The following is a 26,561-nucleotide window of genomic DNA, read 5'->3' on the forward strand; positions in this document are numbered from 1 at the left end:
CAAGTTCATGTGATAGCTTCGTTTAAAAGTGCAATTTTTTTAAAATGTTATTTTAGTTAGTTATTCGAAACCTGTGGCACATTAATCACACATTTAATTTTTTGTGTTGATGAAATATAATGATGTTTGATAAAACTTCAGTAACTGTATATTTGTTGTTTTACAGGTTTTGATAGCATTTTACAATAAGTTCAATTATTAGATAATTTTAAGTTAATATTTTGAACTAATTTTGATCTGAATCAAAGAAGTGCCTAGATTATAACGGATAGATGTGTCAACAAATAAAAATGTGATTTTATGTCTTCGTTTAAATTAAATTAAAATTAGCATGATGTATCAATAAGTATACTTAGTACTCTAAATCAAACAAGACGGTATCATATTTTAAGTTTACAAACCCTTAGCTTTATTTTAATATATTTTTATTCATTTAATTTTTTTTTAATGAAAATTTGAAAATGTTTCTAAATACTTTACCTAAGAAAATTCTGGCTCAAAAGCAATTGAATGTACAGTCAGTACCTATAATTATTTTGTTTATTATTTACCTCAGTAAATTCTATTATTCTGGCCATATCAAGCTCATATGGTATTATGATTTGATCAAGCTTGGGGGGTTGTTTATAAAGGTTTTAAGAATTGTATATTTATTTTGTAAACAAATAATATTTATATAAAATTAATGTTATACATTTATAAAAAAATTAATAAAAGATTTATTATTTATCCTAGAACAAAGTTATCAACAAAACAATTCTTAGAAAGTGTAAATACCTATAAACATTTTCTAAAACAAATTTATTAAAACTTACCAGCCTACTTTTTATTTAATTAATATTTCTTTTGTAAAATGTTTTATTCCTTGATCAGAAATGTTAAAACAAAGTTTCCTAAAAATTTGCTCTATTAAAAAATGTTCTTATGTAATAAATGGCTATGTGATCTATCTGTATGTTTAATTTTTTTTAATTTAGATGTTTCTATTTATTAATAAATCTTACTTTAAGTATTGTAAATTTAATTTAATGAAATGATAATATTTTATAATATATTTTATTTACTAATAAAACCATGTTTCATCTTTAGTTTTATACATAACGATGATCTACTTCTTAAAGTATGAGCTACCTTTTTTTTATTAGCTCCCTATATTAAAGGTTATTTAATATCTTGTTTAGAAATAAATAATCTTTTTTTTTCCTTTTGTAAAATAGCATTATTGTCTGTCCCAAAATATGGTCGGAGATAATATTTATTTCTGCTGAAAAGTGGTTGGCTACATATGCCCAAGCATGCTTGTAAGCTACTTTTAGAGGAAACACCATGAGATTCCTTCAGGGAACACTTCCCAAAAACATGTTTTTGTTTGAACAAACCTTTTCCCTTGAGGTTAAGTTCTACTTTAAAATCTCAGTGGTATTCATTCTAAAGGTGGAAATAAACACCCAACCATGCTTTAATTTAATAATTAAAAACAATTATATCATGTGTGTTGATGTCTGGTTCTTGCTAACATAAAAAAATAATGGAAGATTAATTATGCCAATTATTGATTCAAACTTTCAGATTTAATTTTTCAATATCTATATTTACAATGAAATATTAAATGCTAAATTATTAAGGTAAGACAAACAATGTCATACAGTACTTAAACTTCCATATTCATGAATGCCAAATTTACCTTTGTGATACACAATTGAAGTAACAGTTTTTTTAAATAGCAGATCGCTACTCAAAGAAATAAAAAATATAAATACTCCTAAATGTAAGCTATTTAGGTATTAAGAAGTTTATCAATAAATAAAAACATTAGATATACATGGCACATGCATCTCAACCTTCCTTTTGAATATGCGTCAGGACAATTGCTATTCTATCACAGTTTTATCTATTATTAATTTTTAAAACAGAGGTATATTTAACAACTAACTTATCCTTTTATGTAATTATAAACATCAATATTAAAAATTCATAATAAATAATCATTATTATATCTAAACAATATTATTTTAGTAAGTACAATCTTAATTTTATCAAATAGTTCAAACAATTTTCTTGTTAACTATATCTGATTTTAGTCAACAATATTAAAAAAAAAATATTCAAGTATAAGCTACATAATGAATCATTTATGATAATCAATCAATAATAACAACTGTTTAATTAATATATTTTTAAATATAATCACTTACAAACTATTATATAATAACAATGCTTCAAATATCTTGTCAGCATCTTTAATCAAAATATTACCTCAAAGTTGCAGTCAGCATTCATTTAATAAAACTCAGCAGTATTTCAAAATACATTCAATCATAAAATTAAACACTAAAGCATTATTCGAATTTGTTTTTTAAATATTTTTTTTCACAAACGTTCTAATTCACTGAATTTATTTTAGCGAGATTCAATTTGCTTCCTTAATTATTTTTCTTATCTCACATGAATAAACTCATAAAATTAATCAAAATGCACAAACTGGTTTACAACATTACTCTTTTCAATTTAAATATTAATTATAAATTAACCTAAAACAGAGAAAATCATTGTTCGAATAGCATGCTTCAGCTCCAAGTATTTCTTTCTTTTCTGTTGCTATTTTTTTTTTTCTGCGGTGATTTGACACTGTAAAAACTCTCTATGAAAACTGTAAAAGTTTTGGCTTTTACAGTACCTATAGAGAGGCTATAACTCTAGCAGCTACAGCAATAAGAAACAAACTTAAAAGAAGAGCAGCCAAGAGTCCAACGTAGTGTCCAAGAGGTGGCTCTTCATTGATAGGTTTCCAGTATTGGCACAGTCCCATCTAAATAACAATGATGATTAATTAATTAATTTAGATTATAATAACTGTTTAATTATCAGGGCAATTTAGAGTGAGCTAAATATAACCCATAAACAAAAAAAGGGATTTAGGGCTGGTTATGTAATGAATGAAAATAATTGGACTTTATTGGCATTTGACTGATGAATTAATGAACTCTATGGATTTATTTAAATGATTGGATAAAAAAAAAGAATTGACTTTACACTATTTAACATAATAATAAAAACAAATACCCAAAATGAAAATAAAACTTGATAAAAAAAAAATTAAATTTGGCCAAATTAAAATGTTCTGTTTCTAATTTAACTTCCAATAAAAGTTTATATTTTAATAAATGATTTATGATTAATCATACTGTATTTGTTTGACGTTGGACTTAAACTTGACTGGTGTCTAATCAATCTTAAGATTTATTTTCCTTCTCAATTCATCACCATGCCTGCCTCACTTCTTCCCTTCTTTTGTGCCTGGTTCTGGTTGAGCCTAACTTTATTCATTAATCTTTCTTAATTGGCAATTAATGATATTTAAATGATTGCATTAAGTTATAGTACTATAATAATGTCTGACAGTACACTATATCTAATATTCTGATTAGGCTGTCTACCAGGTAAGGTAGGTCTTGATTTATTTGAAGTGGTGACTATATTGTGAATATATAACTGAGGCAGTTTTACTCTGATATAACACTATATATATATATCAATCGTCTAGAGTAAAATCTTTGTATGTCAAAAAAAAAATTAAATAACTTTTATACATTATTAGATAGATAACCTCATATTACACTATACTTGAGTGTTGAAACAATGTTATAAAATAATCTTACTCGTTGAAGAATCGGACCGTGTATCTTTCTAAGTCTCCATAATATTCAAATTCTAAGTTAACATAAATTTAAGTTGTTTTTTTTAAATTCAATGTTTTCATTCTAAGCCAGAGAAGTGGTGAATGTGTAACCGAGGCAGTTTCATGTTACAAATTATGGTTAAGGATGTGACCCTAGAACAGCAACAAAAAATTGTTTCTACTGCATACCCATGGTGTTTTTTCAGACATAAAGTGTTAATTTTTAGGCAAAAAAATTATGTTTGACTTGAAATAAATTGAATTCATTGAAAGTTAGATTATACATAATAGGTAGATGATAAGATATGTAGCAAAGTGATGATAGTAATTCTACAATAGTATAATCTATTGTAATGGTAAAGTCTATAAATGTATTATCTAATGTTTTAGGTTTTTTGGCATTGTGTTCTAGTCAGAACAAGAAGACGTTTAAGAAATACAAATGCATTTTCATTTTACTTGATGCATGCTTGAAAAGTTCTCATGTTATCATTGGTATGGCAGTGTCAACTTGGAAGCTGTGCAATATGACTTCATCAACTTACTCACAATTGGCCATTTTATTCTTTTATTGTACTAAAATACTTTTTGCAATTTCTTATGACACATTTCCTCTGTTGAATAATAGCAATTTTTACTTTCTCGCAATTATAAAATCAGAGTCATATGTGCTTAAAAATGATACCAAAAGTGTCTGTCTGAAAATATTTCTGTTTTAACACTCCAAATGGAGAAACATAATTCTACTTTTAAAAATAAAACTTAACATAAGTAAACTTTAATAGCATAGAAATAATAATTACCCATCCCCCATTGTCTGCTATCCATGAAGCTAGCTCCTCATCGACTAGATCTGCCATAGCATCTGCTATCTGAGTCATTTGTTCCGGATGGCCTGCACGCACTGTATCACAGGCAAGTCCACCAGCCACAGCAAACAATGAAACCAGTCTGGGCCAAGACATGCCTATCATAAATAACTGTTTCCCAACCGCACGAAGGGCCATGCCAGGCTCATTTCCTACCTGCCTACTAACTCCAGTATATACCTAGGAAAATAAAAAATAACTTATAAATTAATGTTAAAGTATCTTATTTTTAAAATAATAAAATGGTTATGTTTTAAACACCTATCTGCATTTATTTTGATTGTCAGTATTAGCCTGTCAAGTGAGATGTACTATTTTGGGCTGCCTGGATTGAAATTTGTGGATTTTAGTACTGAGGATGCATAAATTGATAAAACATTGACTGATTAGTTATTTATTATCTGCTATTTGATCAGCTTAAGGCATTTGAAATCTTCAAAAATAAATAAAAGCAATGTTTTTAAACATTAACTCAATAAATAAAAGCAATTGCTTAAATACATTTTCTAAAGTTGTATAGGTAGTATGTTTCCTATTTTGGTGCAAGAGGATACAGTTAATTTTTGAGACAGGCAGCAATCCTTCTTTGAGAAGGAAAAACACTCGGTCTATTTACTATCTACTGTTGTGTACCTAGTAGTACCATAGCAAAGTGTAAATAGAAAACAGTGGGAGGTAAGAGGAGATAACTGGAAGGATCAGCCTGTCTATATATATATATATATATCTGTTAATAAAGGATATTATAATTCTAATAGACTTAACACACTTATTATGGATTCAAAGACATTTTAATAACACTTAGGCAAGAGGGAGGAAAGATAATTTATTTGGAGAAAATTGATAATTGATTAATTGGCTTCATTGATAGCCCTCAAGGAAATGATTTCAGTTGGTCAGGGCTTTATAAAAATTTTGAGGATTCGCTGCCTCCCACCAGTTGAGATGCTAGACAGAGATGAGATGATGACCAGGCAAGCCACTTTAGATTCTGCTACTTCTTTATATATTGTAGGTATTCTAAGTTCAGTGAAATGGTACATAAATAAATGGCAGTAATAATGTTTATATTTTATGACAGTACTATCTGAATCATTTACCTTATTTATTTTTAATAATTTATATTATTACAGTCTATGACTGTTTTAACATTCATTATGATAAATTAAGTTTTGAAATAGTAACATTCTCATTTTTATTATCCTATTCCTGCAAATATGTTCAGTTCTGGAAGAATGTTTATATGATAAAAAATATAATTTTTAAACAGAAAAAAATTGAAGCTTACATCAGGACGCAAACGTTCAAGTTCAACACCAAGAGCAAGCAGGGCAGGTAAGACCCTCGGGACGACAGATCCATGTCCAAGAGAGAGGCTGCTCCTAAGTCGCTGAAGTCCTCGCTTTTTGGTGAAGAGGCCACTTCGCTTCAGACGCGACCGCATGTACTGCCAGCAAAGGCTCCGACCAACAGAAACAATTTCACCCCTTTCCTGAAAATTGAGATAAATATTTTATGTTATGTTATTCCTAAAACTATTTTTAGCAATTAATAGTTACAACTTTCCTTATTTTTAGGACTCAATAGTTACAACTTTTAGAATTGTAAGTTTAAAGTTTATGAAAGTAATGGGAAACTTGATACATTATTGCTTTATAAAAGCAAATAATTTACTGAACCAGTTAACAGCCAAAATTAAAAATTTGTATTGAATTTCTATTAGTATCATTTTTTTATATCAAGTTTTTTTAGAGCACTTATAATAATTATTTTTAGAGCACTGTTTAATTCAGCATAGCTTCATATGAAAATTATGAATGCTAACCAAAATATTTTTTTTATTCAGTAGTAAATATGTTATCCTTAAGATTTGTAAGAAAACTATTTTAATCATAGTAAAAATTTATGACTGATGAGATTCATTTTAATTATTACAAATAAAAAAGATTTTTGTATTCATTTTGAATAAATTATAAGTTATTAAAATTCAAGCTTCTTACATTTCCCCCTTAGATCTGTTTCAATCACTATTTATTAAATAATAAACCTAGACTGCAATTGATCATAATAAACTTTATATCATAAAACCAACTATGAATTACTGGACATCACCCTCCAGATAATGTAATAGACAGGAAGCGGTTATAACACATCTAATTAATAACAGTCTAATTAAACAAGGATATATCCACCTCATTCTCAACTGTGCACATTAACCATCACCATTTTTGATGAGAATGCATAGTACAGAAGGATTATGAAAAATGTGGAGTATCTTGACAACTTAGATAACACTGAGGATTGTATTAATAGGAGGATTAAATTTATTAAAAGCATCAGATAATTGCCTCTCATATGAATTTGATTTTTATATTATGAATAATCATCCACATAATTTAATTATAAGTTCATATATCTATTAATTCACAATTATAAAAATTGAATAAATCAAATGCTATTTTTTCTTCTTCCTTTTTTTATTTAGTAACAAGGGCAATGATTACAATTAGTAGTGTTTTGTCCAATAATTCGAAAAACAACTAAACTGAAAGCAATTAAACAATCAATATTTCATAATAAATAATTAATTATTAAAGGGGAAACTTCTAATCAGCATGTAATAGTATAAATTATATCAACAATTCTGGCAAATATAAACTAAAAAAACATTAAAAGTGACTGTAAATAAAAAAACATTATTTATCTAACTGTTTGAGATATTTAATAAATAAACAATACAAAGATATCTATTTATTTATTGATTATACTTTTTTCCCGAGTTTGCGGCAAGGAATGCAATAAATCTCAGCTTCACTCTCAATATCTAAATCACTATCTTCATCACTATCGTCTCCAAAAATATTAAAATTCATCTTATTCTTTTTTTACGACTTCTATAAACCCACTACAATTCACCTAACTGGATATAAAATAGTATTAGAAACACAGGCCTGGCGTCTAAACAAGCTTAATGTAGAATTATCGTTCTGGACTACAACATAAATCATTAAGTGTTTGTTTTGTTTTTTAAATATTTTTATAACGTATGATAATATTAACAAATAGCAAGTTACTGAGCATGAAAATATTGCAGCTTCAATAAAATTATAGTTATAATTACATTAGTGTCAAAAGAAATCGAAAATTACTGACCTCTATTTTTAGTTATTTTTTATCAATTCATTTTTTTTTTCTTAGGAGTTGTTAACTATTTTTCGATATTAAGAGGACACTACATATAACAAAAAAAATCACAACAAAAATAAGTCTACTATTTTACACGTTTATAAACAAAACATTAAAAAAAATATCGAAAATATATGTGTCGAAAGTACTCGGAAATCTTCATTGCCTTCAAATCCAGCAAATAATCGTATATGTACATCACCAGAAAGACAAAAACTCGACACCAAAACATTTTAATTAGATCAAATTACGCAAGAGTAGTATTGATTTCAAGTTGATTTAGGAAAATATGCAAACTAATTCATTCGTTCTCTCCAGCAAGTGAGAAAGTTTTCATTATATATATATATATATATATATATATAAATTTGTATATAAGGGTTTTTAAATACTTAATTCGAATATGAAGTGTTTTTAGATTTGAATTTTTTTTAGCTACTTTATTTTTTTTCCCATTTTTAAAAAAATTGTACTTAATACAAAATTGTAAAATTGTACTTAGTACATTTTTAATCTACGGTTTTTGAAAAAAAAAACACGATAAAAACGTCACATTTTAATAAATTCAAATGGCAGAATTTATCCTATCATTATAATGAACATTAAGTATGAAAATGAGATAATATTTTGTAAGGAATACGAAACAAGAAAACTTGTTAGGTGCCAAATAAATTATATATTACTACAGACTGCCCTTCGGTCACATTCTTGTGAAATTTGTATTATCCGTCTGTTTCATGCATATCATGAGGAAATGATCTAGTCCATCTGATTAACTGCTTAACATCTAAAATATATGCAGAAAAACAAATTGTGCGTTAACAGCGTAACAATCATTAGAAAAACTATGAACGGGTTTTCATGGGGCTTAATATTACATAGTTTTCAAGTTAATCTAAAAACATTTTTCCTTTTTTACATAAAAAAATGATCTACAACTTAGAGATTAAATAAGATTTTACAATTGAAACTAAAAACATTAGAGTTTAAATAAAAATAAAAATATTATTTATCCAACTCAAATTTGGAGTTTATATTTTTATTCGAAACTAACTTCATTGTACATCTAAGGTATAAGAGCGCTTTAATAGAAACAACTCTCCAATTTCATATATGTGTATAATAGATACGGATAGTTTTATGTCTTAAGAGCTTTTGTAATGTTTTCCTTGTTTTTATTGTCTGTACGTTGATGAATCTAAAACCCTAGAGGTTTGAGGAGAGGAAACTTTGAAAATTCTTATCTAAGAATTTTTATCAATATATTTATTTCCAAAATGTACGGTAATAGTAAAAAAATGAAGTTTATTTTTAATTTAGTAGTTTGATTTTTGATTAGGAGATACTATCAAATCAAATTTCTGGAAGTTTCATTTTGTAAATCTTAGTAATTTAAATATTTTGAAGCTTATTGAGTCATCAAATAAGGAAAAAGTGACAAAATCAAGTAAATATATCTTATGAACATAAAATCATACTATCGATAACTAAAATGCAAACAGTAACTCGTGATAAGTCTATTATGCAATTCTTTATGATAGCGGTTTTGATATATCATTTCCTTTTCATTTGAAAGATCTACTTTACTAAGATGAGAAAAAATCATATAAGTAGGTAAATAAAAATCGGACCTGAAAACATAAAGATAAGTGATTATTAAGAATGTCTTCGAAAGCGAACTTTCGACGTTGATATCACTAGGTTTTAAATTAATTCTCCAAGAAAAATGTTATCCTCCCATTTACTCAAAGTCGATCAAAAATTTATTAGATTTTGCCTTTTTACACAGTGAATTATTGGTATATACATCACTTTTTCTAGAATTTTTATAGAACCACTTTACAATCAGAAAATAGATCCAGATTTCCAGTTTCATCTAGACAAAATAATTGACTTATCACAATATCTTCTATAGCTTAGACTGTTACAAATGGTTTATTATTTAATCGATAATTTTTTCTTCTATATCGAATATCTGGGCTCAGTGGAAGTCTTGAGCCAACAAAAGGGGAAACAAATAATCTATTTCTCTTACAACTACACAGAATTATGGGAAGAACTGCAGCTGGGCTTAGAATCTATGGTTGCCTTATTTACACAACTGTACTGTTATAATAGTAATTTATAAAGGCTTTTTTGTTATTTTATGCGTTGGTATTACCTTCACTATTGTTTTTCTACATGGCCAATGCTATCAATGTATAAGGTGCTATCAATGTTCTACATCACACTATCAAAGTTATTTTATTGTTATTTTTGCTGTAGCTTAGCTAAAACTACTGTCGATAATTTGAAAACTCATTATTTAGGATAAACATTTTTTTTTTGTTGGTATTTTCTTAATTTGGTGCTAAGAAGGACGTCACAGCGAAATTAGCTCATGTTTATGGTACCTACATTGAAGGGATGAAGAGAAAAAAATATATTAAAACCATATTCCTCATTAATAATGGCGGTCAAATGTGGGACTGGCGTTTGGCAAGGGAAATCCATTATTAATCTGCATTCATCATACGAATAATTGTATTTTTAACTAAGGCGATTCATTCGCCATATTCATTAATATTTTGGTTTCATACCAAAATTGTAAGACTTTTTTTTTATTTATTTGTTATTAAAATTAGTATTTGAGTGAAACAGTAAGATACCTGGGAATTCACCTACATTGCCGCCTTACCTGGAATCAACATATCAACATCAAACTTACACAAGGTTAGCAATGCTATATCCTATCCTAAACTGAAATTCCAAATTAAAACCAGAAACAACTATTCTTATATTTAAAACAATTCTCAGGCCACTGCTGATGTACAGCTGTGAAGTCTGGGGAGCGGCATCCTTTATAAAAAGAAAAAAATTACAATCTTTTCAAAATAAAGCCCTAAGAATCGCAGTAAATGCTTCTTGGTTCATAAGAAATAGCCAATTGCATCGAGAATGACAAATGGAGTCAATAGAGGATTACATCAAACAACGGTTCATGAAGTTCCACTCCCAGTTGCCGACAGCCCGACCTCAACCCGAAGAATGAAGCCCAGGCAGCTGCAGGACATTCTGTTATAAATTCTATATTTATTAATTCATTATTCACACTACCTCTATTTTACTTTTTTTTCTTCTCTCGTCTTTTTTTTAAATTAACTTTTACCATTAGAGGACAATTGTTTGTTTTGTTAAGTCTACAAATATCGTTATTTCTTGTTATTAATATTACTTTTCTCTTTTATTAAGTAGCATTATTCTTATCTATTTATTTTATTTTTTTTTTATTTTAATTAAAACATTGTATATAGTTAGGGCTTCTCTTCTACGAGACTATACCCTCCCTCCATAATCAACTGTTAAAAAAGAATATAATGTAACGGATATATCAACCATGTAAAGCCCACCAGCTCGATCTAGTGTAAAATAAATTAAAAAATAAAATAAAATTAGTATCTGCACGAAAAAACATTTTTTTTATTAGATTAATAATTGTTTGTCACTTCTAGGAGGGGGCAGCTGCTCCCCCCTGCCCCCCCCCCCTTGGTACGCCTATTACTCCTGCCTCAATAGCGAAGAAACAATAAACAAGGCAAAAGCATATTTGAGTAAACAAAATCGCTCAAGATGTGCTAATTGTTAAATTTGATGTAATAGGACATTTATAATAATAAAATGATAAATCATGCCCAAGCTAGACTCAATTATAACAACTCAATTGTCAATGCTAGTGCAAGTGGAATTAAGTATTCCATTATTACTCATACAATGAGACTGAATCACAATCTCGAGGAGGCCCCTCACCTCCAGATCCTATAGTAAGAGTTTTCCTTAGAACCAGCATCTCAACACATAGGTAAGTATTTCACTAAGACTTTCAAGTACCCACGGTAGGAAAAGGTACTACTCACTTTGAATTATGTTCTTCTTCACACAACGCATTTATTATTCCAAGTTTATTTTCTCTTTTAGAGGGATCAGAAAAAAATAGAAAAAAAACAACAGAATTACTACTCACTTTAGAGGCTTTATGAAACTGCTGAAAATTCTATATACAGAAGATTGCTCTGATTTGATGATAGTGAAACAAGCAGCTCTATGAGTGGAATGTTGGCGTTGATGACCGATGGGTTTTACGCCTTAATTTCTTAATAAACAAACAAACAACAAGCAGCTCTATACTAATTAGTAATACAACCGTATGCGACAGCCTTAGATCTTGCCCTCAACCAAGTAATTAGGTTTTCAATTGTGTTCATTAAAGGCCAGGAAGGAATCTTAAATAATAATCTGAAAGTCTAAGCAGCAAAAACATCTAGGGAACCTTAATGGAACGGGGCGTGACAAAGGGTTTAGTAAATAAGATTCTGGTGAAGTCGATGTATGACTAAAAATTTGGTGCGCGCATCACACAGCTTTCACTAACCATCTTGAAATTTCAAAATAGCTATTTCTGTACTATTCAGGATAACAATCTCTAAACTATATGTTTCATATAAGTAAGTGAAAATAAATTCGGACTAAGTAATAAATACCATGGAAAAAACAATCAAATTATCAAATTCATTCATATTTTATATTCATTGTTTATTACCATTGACAATCCTAGATGTATTTTACAAATAAAGAAAATTGAAGGTATTAAAAATCATTCATCGAAAACGTATTACGTTTCTTCTGGTATAAAAATTCGTATTTAAGGGTTTCTTAACTTTTAAAAAACGATAATACACTTTTTTTCCTGCCTAGAATACAACATTTAACATTTAACAAAAGAGTACTAAGCCGTGTACTATTGAATGAGATAGGAAGAAATCGGGAGCTTTCGGCTATTTCCGATGTCCCAATCTGTTTAAGGCGGTTACTTGAAAATCGTTTTCTCTAGTAGTTAGAAATCAAATTATTTTATAGTTCATATTCATTTATTGTGTATTACTACTAACAATGGGAAATGTTAGATAATTTCATATAAACAAAATTAAAGTTACTTAAGGAAGATATTTTGAAAATTCAGCATCTAAAGGCGGATCCACATGTTGGCCGCTCGCCACGAATCGGAGGAGGCTTGTACAAATGCTCGGTAAGCAAAGAGTGGGCTATCCACATGTCAGTGTTATTTAGAGAGGCAAGCATGGCGGACGTATAAGTGGTTTCAGCCATTGCAGTGGGATTATATTATTTTTATTACAAAAAAAAAAAAACGAGCCCCTTTGGTCTGTGTCCAAAAACCGACTCTCGACGGATCGGCAACGAGCTTAGGCCAACTCGTACAAGCCACATGCTACATGCTCGTGCATGTCCGAGTTCGTTTTGGCTTGGCCAACATGTAGAGGGCCCTTAAGCTCTGCCTTGTTATTTCAATGAGGACAACACCTACCCTATATTAAAGATCGATAAAAAAATAATAATCTATTCTGGTGAAAGATCTATTGTATAAAATGGCATTTCCAAGGAGTCGATTTTATCGAAAAAGGTGCAGTAACATCCCAAGGCCAGCCATCCTGCCTTAAAAACCATTTTGTGATACTTGGTTATTTCGATTCAGAGGGCGTGTATTTCCGTCGAAAACTCGAATTCTGAATTTAGGACATTCGTAATACTTCTCCATTCTATATATTCCATATATAGGTAAGTGGAACTACTATTTTTGACCAAAAATCGATAAGCAAATTTTCAGGCTCAAAGAATAAAAATACGAGGCTTTGAACTCATCAGATCAATGGTCAGCCGATTTAATGAGTCAAAGGAATGCGAAATTATTTAATGATAGCAGAGTGAAACTAGTAAATGTTAGGTTAGTATTGAAAGATTCGAAACTAAGCCTTGAGTCTCTCAGATAGCAATTAGGTACTAACCAACCAGTTTCGGTCATTCGGGTACCACCAGAACCAACTGAAAAAATAAATACACCAGTGCAGACAAGATATAAAAAATTAAAGAAAAAGTTATAAACATAAAAATAAATAAATATTGAAATTAGATTATTATTGAAATACTCGTAAATATTAAGTATACAAATAGCAATTAATAATCAATCAATGTTTTACAACAATAGAATTAGATCAGTGTAAATACTACTAACTAACCGAATTGATATAGAAAATAAATCGTAAAAAGTTCAACATACTTAACAACCCTAACACTGAAAATAATTTTTTTTTTTTTTAAATAATTCATGTTGATATAAATTAATAAAAATTATTACTACGCTACTTTGAGTAGTGGTCATAGATGCTAAAACATGTTCATTTAAAACACTTACTGAATACGTTTTATCCACTCGATACGTATCTACTACATTTTTTATTACTGCAAACAATGAGAGACGATTAATTATTAAAATAAAAAAATTAATATATACTAGTGAAACCTTTTATGAAAATTCGAAGTTCAAGCCCTGTTAGTTATCCAGCTGATATTAAACATTGATTATCGGTAGCTTAATATTGATTTATCGAGTTTAACCAAAATCTTTACAGCCGTTTTCAAAATAATTGCAAGAAAATATGGGGTATAGCCGATAAAGAAAAAAATTATCACATTCTAATAAGTTGTTACCTAATATAAATACATAATTTCAATTTCGAATTACTTTTATTTGTTTAGCTAGGCTATTCACACAGATCATATTAGGAGACTCGGCTCCTATAACTTGCATTTCTGTTAAATAGAAGATTTGAAAATTTTCATGATATCACCATTTCATCTCCTTATTGTCCATTTCATGTCTAGGTTAGTGAATATAAAATTAACAACGTGTGGAACTTGATTTAATACTATTTACGTCAACTCTGAAATGATAATGATATAGTGACTCTAAGAAAAAAATGCATCGAACCAATATTCAGGTTTTATAATTAATTGTTCACTATTAAAATGTTATTGCTAAAAAAAAAAAAGTTCTCAATAAAGAGTGCCCTATTAACTACATTGACTTAGATTCTTTAAGATCAACATCAAATGCGTGTTCTTTGCTTACTTTCACACCACCACAAATCTGGCTTGTCCAACCAGATTGAGTTCGGAGAAAGTTTTAACCTTGGTCATCTTACCTGTAGAAGCATCATTCGTTTTATTTATTTTTTGTTTAAATAACTGATCCAATTTTTCTTATATTTGCACCGTGATGGAACAACAGACGATCAGTGAATAAGTTACAGAATAAAGACAATTGCTGCTGCTTATTAGAGATGAAGGCAAGCTAATCTTTTTGCGCTGGTTAGAAAATGTTAGAACGCAAAGAAATTCCTCATAAATCATTAGTCCTTCTCATACATTGACGGTTTCGAGGCGGAAAAGCGTAAGTACAAAAACGAAATAATTGAGGTTTGTGGTAAAAAATATCTCGTTTGTTTAGAACATTTTTCACTAAAAATCTAAATTTCTTCTTTCTTTTTTGGCACATGGAGCTTTTTGCTTTGACACCATGTATTTTATAAACGCAGTAGGACATCATCGAAGTTTTTTCTTTTAATAATATATAAGGAAATGTAAATCAATACATATTTTTATCACGATATAGAGAACTCGTGAACCTTATTGGTTTCAGTTACACTGTTCAATCTCAGTGTCTTAATACGATCCGCCAATGAATAATTCTGTAATAATAATGAATTAATAAAATCTTAAAAACTTCAAAAAATATTCATTGAACTGTTATAATGATTATTTGAGACAAATCCGTAGAATTATGAAGACAATGTTAAAATGAAAAAGAAACCAAGGCCTCTGTGGCCGTAATTTTTATCCAATTGCTCTATAACCGCGTGACAATGAATGAATCAGTTAATTTGTTTATGACCTGATGTTGTCTACTGTTCGAACATGAATACGTTGAACCGAGTTACGTACGAAAGTTGTTTACTACAGAGATGATTACTTTTATGCTTATTTAACAAAAAATATTGTTAAAGAGATGTATATAAATTTTTAAAAACAAAACTGAATAAATCAAATATTCGTTTTTAAAGAGTTTAAACAAGATAGCATTTATTAATTTTCAATAATCTACTAAAGAATAATTGTCAAGTTCTTTTTGTGCTAGGAAGTTGTTAATCTAAGAAATTTTATTTCAATAGGTTCCCACATAAAATTAATGATTAGGAGAATAAATAATAAATGAACTTCTTTTTACCTTGAAATATTTTAATAACTTTAACCAATCACATCAGTAAATACACGAATAATCTGGCTTGGGACTTGAACATGGTGAAATAGAGCAGTGGTGGTCCGTGACTGAAATTCGTGGGTGTGCTGTTCCAAAAAATGTTTGCCCTTTTTTTTTCTCAGTATTGTGTAAAGGTAACAAAAATTAATCATTCAGAAACTTGATAAAATCCAAAATCTTTCACTTAAGCAACTGAATTCTTACAGTACAAGCTATTCTATTCGTTTAAATATATATTTCAATTGTTTTAATTTGTACGTAAAGCTATAAATATACTTCTACTCGTTGCCTTTGCCTGACAAAGATATTCCAATACTCGTTAAACAACCTCTTTTCTTTGAAATGATTGTATTACAGTTACCTGCAAAATACAACGAGATTTGACAACAAAATAAATTTCAAAAAGTTCACAGGAACTATTTATAAAATATTTTATTGTTAAAAAAAAATAGTTAAAATATTAGAAGTATAATGCGCTTCAAACTGCAAATGCGTATTAACAGGTCACTCACAAAAAGAGATCCATATCTTTAGGAAAAAAAGGTCAATAGGTTGTCGACAAACATTAATCACAGAATGTTTGGCACTAAAAGCACATTTATTCCTATTACTGATAACCAAAATCTATTATATAATTGTCTTGGTTCCTTTAACGAAAGATTTGTTTTGTTTTTTGAAGAATGATGAATTGGCATTTTATAAAATATTCCATTGAATAAAGGTAAATTTATAATTACTGTTTGAATAAAGGTATTTCTATTCGAAATATCATTAATAAATCAAAGTTGTCAGGAAAACGGTTATTCGCCAAAACTCGAACTTGACCAATTTCGAAGGCTCAAATCATTAAGAAGAAAACTCTTTCTTTTAAGCAGAGCTAGAAAAATGTTTTGAAGCGAAATTAAAAAATAAGCAGTAACAAACCGATTTAAAAACAAAAATACTTCCGTTACGGGACACTTTTTCTAACATTGCATCCCGCAAAATGATTTATAAGACGTTGTCACGTCAAAAAAGGAAAAGAAGTAACAAACAATTGGCGATTTGGTGAAAAAAATTGAGAAGTTAAAATAAAATTGTCAAAAGAATGTGAAGAGTTTTCAGCAGTTGCTTATCAAAGGTTTTAGGAGATTTTGAACCCTAAAAAAAATTATCAAATTTAAAATTTGGGGAACCTAATGAGGGTTGAGATTTTATATTTTTCAGACAAACATTATAACAAAGAACGGGAAGGGCCACTCCAATGAGGGACAAAAGAGGAGAGTAGTTAAGATGACTTCAGGCTGCAGGGCCCGAAGCCCTTCCCTCGGCGAGGACGTCAGAAGCGGACAGTGCTTTGCTACCCTCCCGGGTCTTGGTGGAGGTGTCACCTCTCTGAATAGCTGCTTAGCAAATGCCTTCAGCCCATCAAAAAACTTGATGTGCCAACGGCCTATGAATTCCGGCACAGAGGGGAGCTGGAGCTCATCATGCACTGTTCCTGGCTCTTTGGAGTGAAGTTCCTCGCACTATTCGCCGAAGGAGGGAATTCTGGAAACTGCAGCTTTTTCAGCATGGTCTTGAAGAGGTGTCGCAGGAGCGGTGTACCATAGAGGAGAGTCGAACGATTGTCATGAGTGCATTTAGGAGGACCACTAGAGGTGCATTGCGCTAGAAGGTGGGGTTCTCTACATATCGGACATACACATTTCCGGTCACAGTATTTCATTATGTGACCGTACTAAAAATAAAAAAATACTGAGGATAGAATACAAAACTAAATTAAAACAAATTACAGCACAAACAAATTTGTTTCTCTTCGTAACACATTTTCCGAAGAAAGGAATTCGGCAGTTTAAAACAATTACTGCTATAATTTTTGAACGTTTCTGTTATAACGATAATGATTTATGACATTTACTTCCTTAAATTGGACTTCTGGCTGTAGGTGTGTTTTCTTATAAATAAACAAATTCAGGGGAAATTTTTAAATAAAGCAGAAAATTAAACTTTAATAAAAAACAGAAGAGTGGACAAAAGTTCTTGAAACTTTACTGCAGTCGCTGCTATTATCGATGTAGTTTTCAACAATCTGCAAGAGTCTACTGAAAATATATCAAGCCTCAAGTTAATCAAAGTAGGTTAGAGATTATGGTCATCAAATCCACAATTTCGCTAGGTGTTAGTCCTTGAAGTTCAACACATGCAAGAGAAAAGTCTATCCCAGCATCTGAAGCCCATTTTCTAAGTGCTTTGTGACGGATCCATTGTTTGAACTAAGTGTTCCTAGTTTTCTCACATTTGTCATATACTTGGATAGACTAGTTGAATACAAGATATTCCAAGGTAATTAATAATGTTAATTAATAAAATAATACTTTCTTGGAAGTAGTTGGATTCACTCTTTTTTGCAGAATATGTTGACGTTATGAATTTTAGAAAAATGCAGGTATTCGAAGTATGACAAAATTGACCTTAATTTCTATTTTTAATTTAACTAAATTCTACTTTATATTGTGATATATTAGCTTTAATTTTGTTTTACATTGTAGCTCTATAGATAGATTTCGAAGTTAAAAAGAAACTGACATTTTTTGGCTCAATCTGCATACCTTAGATTTGATTCATCAGGACTTGTAGAATATTCATAACTAGGTATCTACCATTGAATATGCGAAGTTTCGTAACTAATGATTTCTTCTAGAGGATTATCCATTTCAGGTATTCGTGACTGCATTGTACTTAAACCGACAAAGAGACCCTACTATAAACTTTAGCACCATGTTTATAGTCTGTTCAAAAAAGGTATTCATTCTTATTACATGGTCAGTCAGTGTAGTTTTATTTTATTGAAAATGTTATGTACATTATACATACGTGTTTATACATCTTCGTAATTATACAACAAAATGGTAATGTACGAGGAAAACACGTACAAAATCATTACTCATTATGCACAACTCCATCACATATAAGCACACATAATTAATCATAAAACATAGGGATACATAAGGCTGCTCGAAGCGTTTCTACATCATACCTACTACAAATAGTAAAATAAATGTATTCGTTAGATATTATAACTTGGGCTTGGCAGATTCTTTTTTCAAACTAACTATAACAAAGAAAAATCCAATTGTTACTCTATTTTATTTAAATTTTAATTTTTTTTATCAAATTTACTGGTTTAATTATTTTATTTTCAAATGCTACCATTGTTTTATAAATGTTTTCCTTCAAAATTAATAATATCTTGTTTTTGACCGAAGAAAATAATTACTTGTAGACTCTTTTAAGTCTACCATAGAGGTGTATTTTGCTGTTTGGTATACACTATGTCTAATCGGAAACAATGAATTCATTATACGAAGCATTAATTATCTGTAAGGTGAAATAAACAATGAAATATAGAATTTTAAATTAGCCATCCTTGCAGTTGATGCCCTTCAAACCTTGGCCACCGACATCATACTACTAGATATTTATATATAATGATAATACCCCATATTTATATGTGTATGTGTATGTTGTATGTAATGTATGTTTAGTGAACAATTAAATGCCGGCGATCTATGCCCTTGAATGTATAACTGGGAGGGAAAATTTATAATAATTTTAATCAGAAAAAATAATTAACAGTATTTTATGTATTGGGATATTAGAAACAAAGTCCACACCCAACTTAATTATATAAAATATTAAAAAACGATAGTAGAATATGAAAATAAAATAATTAAAAAGGAAAACTTTGGTAAATTAAATTAAACTAGTATAACAATGGGAATTTTTGTTTTAGTTTGTAAGTTTTTCAATGAACTTTTATAAGTCTTTCATTCGGTATAACGTGGAAACTGTTCATGTAGCCTAATGTATCACCATGTTTTGCAATGAAGTATGTGTATGTACGTGATGGTGTTGGGTATAGTATTATAGTGTATCACTACTTTTAATCATAATATCACTAATATGTATACACATTTTCAATACGATATAAGTTGAATTTTTGAAACTAGTGGCAACCTGAAAGGTCAAATCTTTGACTAAAATGATGTTGCTAAATCTACAAAGCCATTGACATTTGTAGAAACTGGTCCAGAAATGGCTCACTAAAGAAAACGATCAGAACTTCTTGTTTTATTAAATTATTTTTGTTTTTTGAAAAAAACGAAATCACTTATCAGTAAAAAGAATACAAATCAACTGAACAATAATATACATAAAAAAATTCATAAAAATCATTATTTCTGAACAACACCGAAAGAATTGTGTAAGTGAGTAAATTGATAAATTCAGAGATTGCTCGATAAATCTAACCTAATTGTGAGACTGAAAAGCTAGTAGCTATCAAATCTATCTAAAGTTCTGTAATAAGATTTCTAAAAATCAATACGATTTTTTTTTCATTCACAGAAAACGTATATAAACGACATTTTCATTGTACTGAAAAAACACTTTATATATCAATTTTTCAACTTTAAAAAAATCTAGTGCAGTGCGTACTATCACTTTTACTTACCAACTTACTTTGAAATTGTTAACACTGGTCGTTTCAAATTCTATAATTTCTTTATTATTCACCATGGTGAATTGCCATGGCAATACTTCTTACCATAATTATATTTATTAGTTGGGGAAAAAAAAATTCTATTACTGTTTTCCTAATTCCATGGCTGTTATGGCAATAGTCAAAAAGCCATGACTGCCTTCATACTAACCATAGACACACAAAACATACATTCTCTCCTTTAGTCTTCTTCAAATTCTATCATATTTTATATTTGCTCATTTTTTATTATCGTTGGTAATGGATGGTTAATTATTTCAAATCAATAAAACTAGACGTATTTTAGGTGAGGCTTTTTTTTTTAATGAAAATTCGACATTTAAGCCCAGTTAAATACTTCCATAAGAGTAAGACCTATCTGATATTAAAATTAATTTAAACATTCAACATTAAAATGTTTACTTTGATTAAAATCGTTAGAGCCACTTTGAGAAAATGATAAAACATGAGAAAAATTAATTATACAAAATAATACAAATTTGAATTTGTAATTTTAGTTTCTACTAACAGTCCATTTTTGATCTAAGCTGTTCATATACACACGTATGAACAAACTGACCATTCTACGATATCTGGTTATTTGAACTGACAGAATCTTAAATTTTTATTTCCGCCGAAAACCCAGGCTCTAAATTTTTCACGATCACAATACTCCCCTTGCAATATATTTCACACATAGGTAAGAGAGAGTTAAGAAAATATTGGTTTCAAAATACATTTTCTCAAGAAACATATTTATTACAAAATCAATAAAATTGACGGGAGGATTGTCAATACAATTTCCGTGATGATTGTAATTTCCGAAAATATATTTCTTTTTTTGGTTTGATCTAATTACGGCATAATAAATTGTTGTTTAGTTAAAATTTATCAAAAAAATATTAATTCATTCCAGAAAAAATATAACGGTTGTTATTTCAGAATAAGTTAAAAATGGAGAAAGAGCTTTCAGACAAATAAAATGATACGAAAATAGGCCAACAATTTATCCAATTTGAACGAAGTACAATGGAATCATTGATTAATAATTTTAAGAATGCGATTTTAAATTATTATGACTATTACTCATCATCGATTTTAAAGCAGCTCACAATACTCTTAGCAACAAAACTTTATGTAGTTTTAGACCTTTACAAACTATAATTATTAATTAAATAAATATAATAAGAATTATAAAAAAAGTACAAACTTGAAATATGGCTTATTGGTGAGATTATAAATTTAAACCGTTAATCACAACTTAAGGTTGAAAACCTGTGATTAGGAAATTTAAATGGAAAGATATAACAGATTTAAATTTTTCTTTTCTTTCACAATGCCAATGAACATAAGTATTTATGTATGTAATTAATAGAATACGAGTTACTAAATTTAACATTTGACAAAATTTAACAAAACTATTTTTAAGCTTAAAAAGATTTTTTCTGAACTAATTATAGCACAGATGATACCTATGAGCTATAATTCAGTTTTTCATTCTCAAAAGTGTGTAGTTTTGTATGTGAATAAAGCACTAAAACAAGAACAATTGTATGCTTGGTAAATTATAGTTAATTCATTTTAATTGTCTCTAAAGTTGATTATGAAAAATGTTTTAGTTTTATTGAAAGGATAAAAAACTTGAAAGTCATTAGGGACCTCACCTCAATCTCTTTGCTATGCAGAGCTCGCAGGGCTTGATAGGGGGTCTGCTGATGGTTCCCCTGGCTGTAAAATAAACTGATAACTTTGTCGTCTTCCATCGAATCCCATAGCTTCCTCAACATCGTGAACCGCACTCACTACCAGCACTGAGGGACGCTAAAAACCTCCACACTACTGCAAATACAGAGGACTGAGAGATTAGAACACGTCCGAACCGAATGACGATCTACATGATACAAAGGAGATCTGAAAGTAGTGAAGCGAGATGTGCCGGGTGAGCGGCACCCAACCGACTGTGTTGATGAGAATCAAATGAGGACAGCGTCCAGGAAAACGATGGAGGGGAAAACCTGAACTCATCTGGGATTTTTGCCTAGCGCTGGTCAGTATCGCTATAATCAGTAAATTACTCATAATGACAGTTTGATTGTCATGTCGAATAATAATATTTGATATCATCATTCACGACCTAGATTTTATTTATTATTATCTAGACTCAAACAATCACATTAAAATATTCAAATTAAGGATACTTTTTTTAAACTTTTTATTTCTTTAGTTTGCCTTACATGGTAATTGTAACAGTTTGTTAGTTTAGTTATTGTATAATATAGGTATCCATAGTAAAACAAATATAAAGATAAAAGAGGAGATAATCTTTAATTTTTTATTCGTAGAGATACCTATAATATTCAACAATAAAGGGTTTAGTGATCCCAAAGGTTTGATGTCAATACTACTAATCGATGCTCACATACATCAACCCAATGACGTCCGTAACTCCAGTCCACTGGATCAGTTATCACGTAATCCTCCCATCTACGTTTAGGTCTACCCCTCGGATGTCTTTAGAAGGATCAGTGTTTACTAAATTTTTGAATACACACTATTTAATAAATGAAAATGAAACACAACTCACGATAAACAAAAAAATGCACGATTGTTAAAGAGTATTGAAATCGATGCAATGCTAATTTACCTAGTGCAATGTCACTTCCGATTTCAAAATTGTTGTTCTGTAAAAATAACGAATTCAACTAATTGGATATTTTTGCATATTATTTACAGTAATAATTATTAATAAAAATAAGTTTAACTATGTGGAACACAATTAGGAATGTGCCTAATATGTTCTCAAAACTAAAAACACATTACAGAATTTTCTTCCAAAAGTAATTATCTAGACAAGAAAAAGTACAAAGTATACCCTTGTGAAACATGTTGGATATTCCCTTCATATATATATAATTTTTTAATAACACCAACGAAATAATATACTGAATAATAGTAAAATTTGATCGCTATTTTTAAGTGGTATTTTATCTTTTTCTAATGAAAGCTTTTATAAAATTTGATGAAAATGTTCGCAAATTTGTTCTAAATGTAGGAACACTCATCCAAATTTTATGATTGAGAGTTCTAAACTTGAAAAAAAAAAAAGCCCAGGTACATAATCAGTATATCAGTATAGCTTCCTCACCATTTCTACTCAACACTTAACAACGTTCATTTTAAGGTCAACAATAATTTAACGTTGAAGAATAAAATCTACAGGACCTACCGTATTTTAAATATAGCCATGATGAGGAAAATACCTTCGCACATAAATAAGAGAAAGCAGTGGATGAAATTTGATAAAATCATACAGGACCGTTGGTACACTATTTCCCAGCTTTCAAAGCTGTTTTCGAAATATAGATGTGTTAAGGAAAATTAAAAACAGTGGATTGTATTTGATAAAAGTGAAACTGGATCATTTTTTCACCAATACTCGATTTTTGGCCAAATCGGTTTAGCCCCTCTCAAAATATATGTATGTGAGTAGGAAAACATATTTTAGATTATGAGGACAAATTGTTTCTTCACTTAACTTCCGACATGAATGTAAAGCTTTCCTATCTGTGTTAGTAAAGAAACAAACATAGCCTAGGAGTTAAAAATGAAAAGGAACAACCAAAAAAAAGTAATGAAAAAACCTCAAGGAAAAGTCCATGAATTTCTCGGATGAAACTGAGAATGGAATAGAGCAATTTGAATTTTTCAAAAATTTCTAAGAGAAAAAGGAAACTGCCGTCATCTGAATATATTTTTTTATTACTCAATAATGACAATAAAATTTAATAATAATTTCATAAGTAACCTTTTCCTAATACCAAGGTCCTGGATTCGAATCCAGTTGTGGCAGATAATTATTTATTCTGTGATTGTATCCGTGAGACAACCTTGTGGCTTTGAGGAGCTCTCCAGATTCATAAAGTGGATATACTCAAATGGGGAGAAAATTTTTTATATTTATATCAAAATATTTTCTGATTCAATCTTTTTTTCTTTAACTTTTATTGCTCTTTTAAGAAACTCACTTCCAGAGGATTTGGGCCTCCACAGTCTCTTCCTGAGTCTAGGAACCAAAACCAAAAGACAAAATCGGCAACTATTTCAAAATGTATTAGTGTAGATAACTATTACATCACTAATCATTAATCTACAATTTTCAAAATTAAATAGTATATATAACATTAACATTAAGTGGTTTTTAATGACCCCCTTATATAGTGTTGCCATAGGTAATTAAATTGACTACTTATTTGAAAATCCACCTTCAAATAATGATTTTAGTAGATTGAACCACATTTAAAAAACAATATATATTATAAAATTGTAAAACTTCACAATATATAATGTTTCCTATGTAAATACAAGAGAAACAAAACTGGGCATATTGAGAATATTTTAATACTTAAGTTATTTATCTTGAAGAGCTTTTTAAGTTTAAATATTTTTTTTTTAAATGTGAATGAAAGGAATCAGTTTTACCAATTTTATTGTCCTATTAAGTTAAAAAAAAATTTATTTTTTCATTTTATTCATCCTAATCCTAAAATGAGAGAAAATAAAACTTTTGTTATTGCATCACAAATCAAGAGGGAGCTAATTAAAATCTGGGAACTGTACCACTTGAAAGCTGTTTAGGATTCATGTCACTTCAGTAAACTGAATGCATTATCCTTAGTAGTACAAACCAAAATTTGACACAGCATTTCCAACAGATGGCATTTGAGAATAATAACATAATGAATTATTTATTATCCTATATTTCATATTCACTAGATTTACTTATTATAATTATTATAAATAAATATAAAATCTTTTTTAGAAACCAGAATAAAATTTAAGAATGCTCTACAGCTCTATTAATAAATTAAGAGTAAAGAATTCAACTATTGGAGAATGTCTTCTCTTAAGATAATACAGAAAGTTAGTCATTGCAATATGTAAGCTGTAAAAAGACTATCTGATGGCTAATCATACTAAAATAAATACACTTTTAGGACTGGGGGTATCCCCTATAGCTTGATAAAAGAAAAAACATCCAAATGAATATGTTTATGAGTTTCAGCTAATTTTCAATATTTCGAAAATACAGTTTATAGTTAGATGGAAAAGTTGAGGGATGTAGCCTGTAAATAGAGCCTGCTTTACTTTGTTCCAACTTATCGACAGCAATCTGCTAATGACTAAGATTAGGATACACAAAACTGTTATCAGACCAATAAACTAATAAGATCTGAAGGAATTTCTTAAAACACTTTACAACTGATTGATACTAAATTATTTTATTATAACTTATTTAATTTACCTTAATGATAATAGAGGATAAGATGGTTTAGCTGGTAGTCAGAATGGAGCTCAAAATAAAACCTATTACTTATTGAAAGCATATGTTTCAAACTACATTGCAAATCTTTGTCAGGCCAAGATAAACTAGAGCTAAGTAAAATTATAGTAGGAGCATAAGATGGTACAATTAAATGATATAAACATGGGCAGAGTAAATAATAATATAAAGTAGTAGCGATAAAGGTCATACAGAAAATAATAATAATAATAAAAAGATGCTGCTATTAAAATAAAATAGGAACTAATGATTTTTAATGTTGCTATTTAGTCTGAAGGTACTATGAAATGAACAAACCCTTCCCCTCACCAACACACAGCCTAAATTCGTGTTCAGCACCTAAATCCATAATTAACAATGAAAACAATTTGCTATTTGAAATAAAGAATGAAATCAAATGCGTAAACATTTTAAAACAAATCTTTAATTAATGAGTAAATAATAACATTGCTGTTTTATTTACTCTAAATAGAAAAAGATAAATATTTTTCTAAATTTGATAAAATGAATAAACAAGGTAAAGATTGAGATGAATATCTTAAAACTTGTATTGCTATTTGATTAATTTTGCAAAATGGTAAAACTTTAGGCATAAAAATACTTCAAAAATCATTATTCATTGTAATTGCTAAAATTTTAATTTTTATTGTTGAATATTTATTCAACATGAAAAATTCATTTCATGTGTTTATATTCTGGGAGCGATTTCTCGATTGCAGAAAACTGAAATAATATTGATTCAATTCTATTAGTTTATTTACATTTTTACAGAAGGAAGGCTATTGAATTTGAATCCTTTAGAAACAGATAGTTTC

At 29.1% G+C, this 26,561-nt stretch overlaps 1 protein-coding gene across 6 annotated transcripts in view; it reads right to left on the reverse strand.

Moving 5' to 3' along the window:
* Window positions 1-1,570: 1,570 nt before the first annotated feature.
* The window catches only part of LOC106683223 (bcl-2-related ovarian killer protein homolog A), a 102,050-nt gene continuing 77,059 nt past the window's right edge, over window positions 1,571-26,561 (reverse strand). For 4 of the 6 annotated variants that reach the window (XM_014424557.3, XM_014424560.3, XM_014424563.3 and 1 more), the window contains 3 exons: window positions 5,837-6,040; window positions 4,483-4,728; window positions 1,571-2,809 (listed from right to left, as the gene is read on the reverse strand). In XM_014424557.3, coding sequence (XP_014280043.1) covers window positions 2,678-2,809; window positions 4,483-4,728; window positions 5,837-6,040 — 582 coding nt within the window. In that variant the 3' untranslated portion in view covers window positions 1,571-2,677. Of the gene's footprint in view, window positions 2,810-4,482; window positions 4,729-5,836; window positions 6,041-7,316; window positions 7,478-22,069; window positions 22,345-26,561 lie in introns of those variants that run through there. The other 2 variants (XM_014424558.3, XM_014424561.3) reach the window with 2 other exon arrangements.

The sequence above is a fragment of the Halyomorpha halys genome, unplaced genomic scaffold, assembly GCF_000696795.3.
Source record: "Halyomorpha halys isolate HHAL.00 unplaced genomic scaffold, Hhal_1.1 Scaffold473.1, whole genome shotgun sequence".
Taxonomy (NCBI): Eukaryota; Metazoa; Arthropoda; class Insecta; order Hemiptera; family Pentatomidae; genus Halyomorpha; species Halyomorpha halys.